At 30.8% G+C, this 10,519-nt stretch overlaps 1 protein-coding gene across 1 annotated transcript; it reads right to left on the reverse strand.

Moving 5' to 3' along the window:
- Window positions 1–2,831: 2,831 nt before the first annotated feature.
- On the reverse strand, window positions 2,832–9,688 carry LOC124539819 (protein obstructor-E-like). The gene is made up of 5 exons (XM_047117180.1): window positions 9,531–9,688; window positions 5,826–6,020; window positions 4,237–4,440; window positions 3,132–3,345; window positions 2,832–2,955 (listed from the first exon to the last, which is right to left on the reverse strand). The coding sequence occupies exons 1-5, from the start codon at window positions 9,571–9,573 to the stop codon at window positions 2,901–2,903; spliced, it is 711 nt and encodes a 236-aa protein (XP_046973136.1). The 5' UTR covers window positions 9,574–9,688; the 3' UTR covers window positions 2,832–2,900.
- Window positions 9,689–10,519: the final 831 nt, after the last annotated feature.

Consider the following 10,519-nt stretch of genomic DNA (forward strand, 5'->3'; position numbering starts at 1 on the left):
GTAAGGAATAGTGTTTAATCTTTAAACATGCAATACGTATGATATTTTTAAATCAGTACATACTGTTCGTCATTTTAATTTTGATAATGACGTCACTTCACAACATAGTATAAAACAAAGTCGCTTTCCCTGTCCCTATATCCCTATGTATGCTTAAATCTTTAAACCTACGCAACGGATTTTGATGCGGTTTTTATTAACAGATAGAGTGATTCAATAGGAAGATTTTTGTATATAATTTGAAATATAATTGTATATATTTGGACAATATAGTAAAGAAACATTGATAATAGACCTAAAGTCTATAAGTATAGTATATTTAGTATCAGCATTACATCCGTGCGAAGCAAGGGTTGGGTCGCTAGTTAAAAATATTTTAACTCTTATAGAAATCAAACGGAATTAATTTCTTCACAAAAAATTATTACTCTACAAGATTTTGTTGTAATTATTTAATTAGACGTGAATTTCTCTCTTGATGTCTTTTATATGCAAAAATCTGTTACCATCATTTTAAATACAAAGCTTACATAGTGTAAGAATTATGTTATATGTTACATATACGTATACACGTAACATTTTAGTAAACAAAAGGCTGTTGAGAGTTTTGAAAGTTTATTGTCTTTGACACATATACATAATATTATCTGTATAATAGGCTCTATAAAAAGTAACCTCGCCCTGTTTAAGTTATGACTAATTTAATTTTTAATAGATACATCCAGTTATGGCGTCATACTTCGCAGTTCATATCAAACACATCATGAAGCTGCTTAAGAAACATGCTTACTTATTTTAATTAAGACTACGTTTAATTCGAATGAGTTATAATAAGACATGTGTTATTACTATTAAGTTTCTACTTCTATAGTTAGTTATTGTTATGTGCAGTTTCTTCTTTCGTATCTTTTTTGCCTATCTAATTTGTACACACGTTGTGCACAAAGTCTCATAATTATTGGAGGAGTTGTTAAGTTTTATAAGTATAAAAAATAAAGAAACAAACTGTCGCCAAGAATTATCTCAACCAACGGAAATATTCTTTGTTTTTTTTTGTTGTAAATTAGTTTTAGTATAACTCGGTGTGAAGTATCCAAAATTATTTAAACCTTTGATTTCACTCGAGGTAAAAATCATCAAATAGAATCTTTAAAACATTCTTCAATTGTTATTTTAGAAGTTAATTAATGTAATTTAATTGTATTGTCTTTACAATCACTATTAATTGAAAACGAATCACTTTGAATTCATATTCACATATAACATATTATATAATATTCATACATTCTAGACGATACGAATGCAAGTCGTTAGACGTAAATAACACCTTTTAATGATGAAAGGTATGTTTTTGTGTAGAGAAATAAACATTATCATTATATTACTATTTGCTGTCATTAGCATTACCTTACTTTGCCTTTTAAATCGAGATGTACGTATTTGGATCGTATTAATTCCCGCCTTGACACTTAGCCTCAGTGTATCGCGGTCCATCGCAATGTTAAGGTCTTTTTATCAATTATATAAATCAAATGTAATGTAGAAAGATCTATATAAATAAAATTGGATGTTTGTATGTATGTTCTATACACAGCATTCATAACATTCCTAAGCTAGCTATTAGATTGTGATGAGACTAGGGTGAGATCTTACAACATTTGCAAGGGTATATTGTAAAAAACCTGATATACTGTTATGTGCGTTTGTCTTTCAATATAAATATTTTATGGTGATCATTATTCTTCTTATATATAATATTTAACAAATCGCTATATATGCAGAAACCGTCATTGTTGGATCTAAAAATAATTCATACTAGGTGTCCACTGAGTTCCATTCTATATGTATACAAATTGTTGGTATGATATTCTAAAAAAAGATTTTATTTATAAAAAAATAAAGTGATAAACGATATATATTCAGAATCTACAGGGTGCAGAGAAAACACAAAAAACACCGCCGTGAAACCAGCACATGACGGAAGTGAAGCTGAGCCATTATATACTCGTACATATGTATATCTCTTGGCATTGGATGAGCGTGATGAATTTAGTTGCGAATCTTTTTCAACTTTCGATTGCCTTAAACGACGACAACTCTTAACCTTTAAGAACTCGTTAAGAATTACGATGACTAGTTATTTATCGTCCCATTCGTGTTTTTTAATTAACTATTAATCATTCTGCTTTTTTTTTAACATATAACATATAGAATTCGTTTGTTTCCTCTTCTTATTTCAAAATATTTCAATAACTTTATAAAAATATTGGAGTAACGTAAATGTGATGATAAATGTTTCATTACTTATGACACGTCAAAAGTGTTACTACAATTGAAAGTAATTTAATTAACCGTATATCCTTTCATTTAATGAGGTAGTTTGTTAATAGAAATGTCAGCTATTCACTGCAATAATTCTTTCGATTAAATTAATTGACAATTCAATATTTTGAAATATGAAAATAATTTAATAATTCTCTATTTGAATTCATTTCATTAATTAACTGAGTAATTGCAAATTATATATCAAGGTTAATCTAACGTTCAGGTTAATAAAACAATAAGAATGTATTATATATTTTTGAATGTCATAAAATAATTATTTCATTTTTAAATTGCATATACATTACATATACATGAAAGTATGCCTGATTACTTTTTACATACTATAAAGTTTTAATTGTTTTTTTTTCCAAAATGAACAAATATGTTGTATTATTATGGTATTTAAAAATCATATATGTATATGTATTTTTTTTATTATTTTCACTGTTTTTTTCTTTTTCACATTTATTTGTTAAGGTTGTCGTAAGGAATAAAATAAAATACGATTTTTGTTTATATCTTAAAGTATATTAACTTATCAAGTCTTAGGCGTAACTTATATATTTATCACTAGCTTAGGATCTCGCCTTAGGAGCGGGCGCGTCTTCGGAGTCCTTGTACCAATCCTCACTGTAACAAAAATATTAAAATGTATTTTCGAATGATAATAAACAATTGCATAATATTTGTTGAATTTAAGTTCCATGTACGTAAAGAAAAATGCGACTACGAACGTAATAATAGAACAAAAATTTACATCAATTTATCAATAAAAATGTTAACGTTTAAAATTTGATGCTGCTTACCATCCGCGGACATTCTCAGGTGCGTCACATTTCTGGCTCTCCTCGTTGTAGACCTCTCCGACTTGGCAACCGAGGTCACGAGGCTCAACACCGTTCAAGCAAACGTAGAAACGTTGGCAGTCATTGGGGTGAGGGAATTTGGGGTGGGCGACAGCTTGACCTTGAGGGTCAACCAGTTGATCCTTGGGGCACTCGAAACCATCCTTGGTTTTTTCTGTAAGAGAATACATTAAACCAATTAGTTTGTTATTTACATTTTTAAATAAGAATTATTATTATTGTAAACGGTGAAATAACAAATAGGGCTCATTTAGTTCTAAATTTAAATGTTAACAATGGAAATGTAATATGATATCGCATTTATAATATAAAATATATTCCATTATGTACATGACAACTAATTTTACATCTATTTCGAAATAATGTGAACTGAACAAAAGGTCATGAAAGATATAAATAGTGGATCATAGAGATGAATTGAAGCAGTGAATGCAACTCGGAGAAGGGCACATTGAACAGCCTCACAGCTGTGTAAGATTACGTGGCAACGCATTTATATCAGCTTTGAGCTCTGTGCCAGTGACCGGCTAAGTGAGAGGCTAAGTAATCGACATGAATGCTCGTGGAGACTAATGGCTCGTATTGTGTCAATTTGTTTAGAGATATTAACGCTTGGTGCAATGACTGGCTGTATTAGTCATTGTTACAGTAATGTAATGAATGTCTATTTATAAGACAGTTATCTATTGTTAGGTTACTTTTGATTATAAATTGTAATTGATTTCTTCCAGTTCGTTATATTTTTTTATTAATAATATGACTCGAGTTATAATAATTGAAAAATAATTTGATAGTTGTATAACATATGAAGTGTATTGATACATGTTAATTTACCTAATGAGAAAGCACTTTTGGACAAATGATGTGCAAACACTTTTCGAAAGAGTTAATATGCATCCTTACGACAGTTCCAAAATCATATTAGTGTATATGAAACTTCTTTAAATATACATAGAGAAATAAAAATTCAAAATATTTTTTTAAATAAATTTTGTCATTAATTAGTTGTTTAAAAATATTTTCTTTACGTATATTGTGTACTTACTCTCCTGGGCGATACATCCTTGTCTGCCAGCGGAATCGGGCCACACACAGGTACCGGAGTACTCATCGAAATGCAGTCCAGCGGTACACTTGACCTCGGTAGCATCACCTTCGATACAGTTGTAGAAGATGTTGCAGACGGAGGGGTCAGGGTGGGCGAAGAAACCGTTACGACGTGGGCACTGGCTGTTGGGCTTGGGGGGTTCTGCAGGGATAATTAAGACAGCATATTAAAATGTTTTCGTTCTAATTTTAAACCTTGAAGAAAAAATATTAATCAATTTAATAGCAAATACAACCTTTAGTATAATTCCATATAAAGGCCGATATGTGATTTATGAAAACAGTTTTACTGTGAAATATTGCAAAAAGAAACCAAGGCGAGCGATCGAAACCAATTTTGAAATCATATTATTAATAAAAGCGTAAGAGTTGCATCACCTTAAAGTCAACATAACTTCAAAACTAGAAATGGGGATAAAAGCATTATTGAATGTCGTAAACCTTGAAATTGTACCGGTTGCGATGTTGAGGTCGTATTCTAGGTAACCGTTTAAAAGTTCAGGAAGTAACAAATGAGTTTTCATTTCTAGACAGCAAGAATTTCGAACGTCGATCACTATTTTTACATTGTTCCGTTCTCGACCAATTCGCCTTGATCCAACGAGTTGATTTGTCCGCTATTGAATTCCTTTCACGTCCCATTAAAATGCCTACAGACGTATAATATCTACAAGAACTATACTGATATTCAAGTAAGACGCCTTATTTATACATAAATGTTATAGGAAAGGTAAATTACACACTTTTCAAACAAGTCACGCGCGTACTTGAGTGCGGAATTTAATGCAAATATATCTTTTAAAAAACTACTAAGAAATACTGCTCGTCTTTAAGTAAGATCATGATTCTAGTTGATCGTGAACACAATTATAGGCAAATAAGGTAGTTTTATTGCCATATAACATAATCGCTTTTTATGAAAGTCTAGCTAATGCAAAGAATGCGTTTCAATATTTTTTACTCGCGCGCCACCGTTTTTACTTCAACAGTTCATGACGAAACGTTTTAAGCAAATATCATAATACAAAGTTACAATTTATTCGATTGAATAAAATAATGCCTTTTTTAAATGATATTATTACATAAGGCGTATGAATAAAAGCGACATTCTAAATTACGTTCATGTAAATATTACATGACAATCACGACTCTAATTGGTCTAGAAAATCATCAGGGTGTGACCTAGGTGGTCAAAGGTGGACAGGACACTTTCATTTCTGGCACGGTTGCGTTGAATGACCTCCAGATAATACTATGCTCTACATATATTAGTGCAATACGCTGTGTGTTATGGTATTGTTGTTAAATTAATCAATTGATTTCATGGCATTGGATAATTTAAAATCTCAGATTAGAACTAAACGGATTACTTGGAATAGAATAGTAAACCAACAAAATCGAATTCAAAATCAAAAGCGAATATAAATTCTCGTCAAAAACGACGTGTATTTTTATCAATCTGTAAAAAGTTCCTTCAGCTTGATTATTTTTTTTGATTTGTGTGTATCTGATAACTGAATTACTTACGAAGTTCGGTCCTGTCACCGCAATCTACGTTGAAAGGTTGGTCGCACTTGTTGATCTTCCTGATGGTAGGGTCGAAAACAAGACCGTCGGGGCACAGCTTGGTGGTGGCGACGCCGTCAACGCATTCGTAGAACTTGTCGCACTGTCTATCGTCTTCATATTGGCCATCTTTGTTCGGGCATTTGAATTGGGCGCCTGCGAAAAAAATAAACACTTAGTTTTCACGATAACTTAAACGAAGTCTAGGAATATAACAGTATTTATAGTAATAGTGGTTCGCTGATAACAATACAAGGCGAAAAGAATCGATCACATAGTGAAAGCTGAATCAATCAAGCCAAGAATCAGACCGACCGAGTTCTGATACTCTAAAGACCGAACGGCTCCGTTTTTTTTCTTACATAATAACGCAACATTGTATAATCGTCGCTCAGCGTCAACAAACAATATTGGGTTACCTACCCACTTGCTCTTACGCGTGCTTTGGCAATAGTTAATTGATCAACACGTAAAGGTGACTTCAGACTTGTAAAAGTCTAAAGAAGTTGCACGTCAATTATAGTTTCGAGTCGATAAAAAACGACCTTTCATGTATTACACCTATCATCATATCGTCATTTGTTTCGCAAATGATTTAGTAAACTAACAATGGAATTCATTAGCCTAAAAATATTAACACGTGAAATTGCATGCGTGCATTGAAAAAAATTCCGTTTAAATGTAATATTAAAAAATAATTATCTTGACTGCTTACACGTGGATAATGTTTTCAAATAATAATTCGATATTTAAATGAACCCGGAAATATCATAGAAATGGTATAAGATAAACTATTTTACAATTTGACATTTTATCTACATAGCACATTTACTGCTAATTTATGGGTTTTAATTACGATCGGTCAAGGCTGTGGCGAAAACTCAAATTTACATAAAATAATTTCTGACAAAAATCGGTTTTTTTATTTGTTTTCACACATATCCACTAGGTCAATAAAATTCATGTTGAATTTCAATCTTAGCGCGGACACGCTAAGCCAGTTATTGCTTAAAATATTATCTGAGTTAATGATTACTTATGTTAATGCGGTACGTCCGAAGATTATTCTAATTTATAGTCGACTAGTAACCTTTTGAAATAACACTTTAGTTATTACGTAAGGTATTTTTTATACTGGTATATATTTGTTAAGCATTTTTAGCTAATAATCGCGTGTGGCCGAAAACCTTCGTTTTTTTATAGAAATTTTACCAATTTTATTTCATGCAATTTTTTTACTAATAACCATTCAAATAAAGCAGGTTTTATCCTTTAATATACATGTATAAAAGTTAAAAAAAATATATATTCATACATTTACTGTAGCATATAAGCATATACAAATTAAACTAAAAACGCTGAAATAACTTTGATGTTCTCACTAAGATTGTATTTTTTAAAGGAGTCATAATAATTCTGTCCACGTGGGATAAATATGCCGGGTTTCGAATTAACGCCCGCGCAACCTATTGCAACTTAGCGTAAGCAGTGACGCAACGCATTGAGAAGTGAAAGCGAAGGCTTGCGACACGAGGTGCATCGCTCGGATGCATCAAGGGTCGTGCTGTGACCCGAATTTTGCTGGTGAACTATCAACTTTATATCAAATGCTTAGGATTCCATATTAAGCAATTGTTGGCAATTGGAGAAAAAAAATGTTATTTTTTTTATTGTTTTTTTTTTTTTAAATATCATGACCAAAGTCTAGTCCAGTTCAGCTTAAAGTTGTTATTTTTAATTTTACCAAATATTTAATCACAAATATTGTTAATTATACAGATGCTCCTAATTCTATAATAGATTTATTAATTTCGGGTAAAAATGAACGCGACATGTTTTCCTAAGTCTACATCTCAGTTGCTGACCGGTATACGCAAATAAATGTCAAGTTTTAATGATATCCTTGAACGCGTTCTTCGAAGTTTTATTTAACATATATTAAAAAAAAATATAGCCTTATGTTAATTATCGCTAATGTATTGATTGTAAAAGGAAAAAATGTTTAACGTTAGAAGCAAATAATTATAGTCTATGAATCGTATAATTTTATAAATCATTAGTAAAAGCCGGTACAAGACCGGTAATTAAATTGTATTATTAAGACTATTTTATGTGACCGTATATTTTAATACCACCAACCCGCATTGGAGCGGTTTGTTGGAACAAGCTCCAATATTCTTGTTAAAAGAAAAGCATGTAGTAGCTCAGCAGTATATTTATTATCTATTACGTTACTTTCTGTCCATTTGTTTGTTTGTATGATCGTAACTAAATAAAAATAAACGTTGATGGTCTTTATAAATCGGCAAATTGAATAATATTTTATCCGAAAAAAATATATATTTTTGTAATATGACTTATTATGAAAATACATTAAAATTAATGTATTTTGTAAAAACTATTAAGTAATAAAAATTATGTATAAATAAAATTATAATATGTATGTATATGTATGAAAACTGTATGTATACAGAATTGGTACCTTTATCTTTTATACAGTGATCTTCCTATACAAATTACTTGTATATTCTAATGTGGATCATACTCAAAAGCCAAATAAGTTTACTTTTTACAGTCGATTGAAATAACTAAAATCTTATCAATTTCATATAAAAAAATAATGTCAGTCGTAAAAACATAGCTTTACACAAAAATTGTCATGTAATATAATATCAATTTGTGTTGACCGGATTTCATGGTGACACCTTTACCAATCGTAAAAGTTACCATTTCCGAAACACTTATGTAAAGCGGTTACATTGCAAAAGTCATTATATACCATTTGCGTAAATTTTACATGGTAGAACTATCGCAACTTTCTGCCACTACAACTATATAGTACTTTGCAACTATGGCAGACTCGAAGGTCAATGCCGAATTTCCGCAAACGAATTCAACCTTACTAAATTAAAATACATACTTTATTGATAGTTTTTCTTATGAAACCTTTTTATATTAGCATATCTTTTTATTTTGTTCGAATTAAGAGATATGTGTCGAAATATACAGTTTATATTAAAATGCTCGTTCGAAGAAAAACAATATGCAATACGATTACTACATTACGACTCATTATGAATACCAAATAAAGGCTTTGTATAACGGAAAATGATTCCGCTTGGGCGCGTTTATTTGTCTATACGTGAAAAGCTTAGCCAATTTTAAAGCTTATATATGAACATATATCGTCGCCAATGTAAATTATATATTTTATTTAAATTATGTATAAAACCATGTTTAGTCAGGAATACGTTCAATTAAAATCTGCTAGATATTTCCTTTGTGGACATTATTCTCATGACAAGTTTTTATTTGATACGATTTAGAGTAATAAAAAATTATACCTCTTACGTATATTTTTCCTTATAAAAGTTTATGTATATTCTTTATTATGTTTATTATTATATCTACATTATTTTGAAAGTTTTAAGAGTATTCAGGGAAAAATCCTTTTTCCATTTTAATCGTCTTAATAAAGACCCATTTTTGTAAACAATATATATTTTATAGATTACAACCTATGACGTATAATTAAATTAATTAAACCTACGACTAAATATATTCAAGGACACTTTCTAAAATATTTTAATTTATTGGTCTAAACATATTTTATAGCTTTATATATTATAATAAATTTAAAGCATAAATATCAATATATTAACTTACTCGCAAGGGCGGCGACTGCTGCCAACACGATGAACACTTTCATGATGACCTTTTGATTACGGTATTAAAATATATTTAAAAATACAATGACTAGATAGCGGTCCGACCCCTCTGACGACCCTGGTGCGACTGACAAATGCAAGCGTCGCGCGCGCTTTTTCTTCACCTGACCTGCGTATGCGACTAAAACCGGTACGAAGACTTAGGCGTGATTTAACAAATTATTTTATAAGTGAAACAATACTAATTTCCGTGGTTGCAAAGCAATCTAATCAGCTGGTGTCTTCATCTAAGAGTCAACATTCCTGGGGATATACTGAATATCGTAACCAACAAGTATGTCAATCGAGCGAGCCTAGAGAAGGAAATCCTTACCGGATAACTAGTGCAGTTAGCGATATTTAGTGTTTCCGTATGCAAGGCATAACTTATAATATAACAATGAATCGATTCTCATATGAACCTTAAACTACATCGACATATATGTGGTTAACTGTGCATTCTAAAAACTCAGACGGTCTACGCTATGTCGTGCATAATAAATCGGCCAGCTTGCTTGAAAATATTTTTTCCAACGAAGCGCGTTGAACGCGTGGACCAGCGTCTACCATTCACTTTGACAGGTTTCTTAAATTTAGGTCCATGAAATTCAACATTCAAGTAGTTTGGGGCCAAGCGTATATATTTTTCTGGTTTTTTATATCTATACATGATAAATGAAACTACTATACAACCTAGTTATTGTATGAAAGCATATTGCGGGAATTATAATATGTGTATCGTGTGTGATAATGTTGTTTTAAGTCATTGCAAGAACTTGATTCATTTAAGATGATCAAAAAGTCGAAATTAAGCTGTTAAGTATATTATAATATGTAAAATATGCATATTATTCGTGAGGATATATTAAGAAATAATTTTATCTTGTACTTATGCAAAGACTTATTATAATGACATAGGTACAAGTCATAAATGCTATTAAATAAATT

Source organism: Vanessa cardui, chromosome 2 (assembly GCF_905220365.1).
Source record: "Vanessa cardui chromosome 2, ilVanCard2.1, whole genome shotgun sequence".
NCBI lineage: Eukaryota > Metazoa > Arthropoda > Insecta > Lepidoptera > Nymphalidae > Vanessa > Vanessa cardui.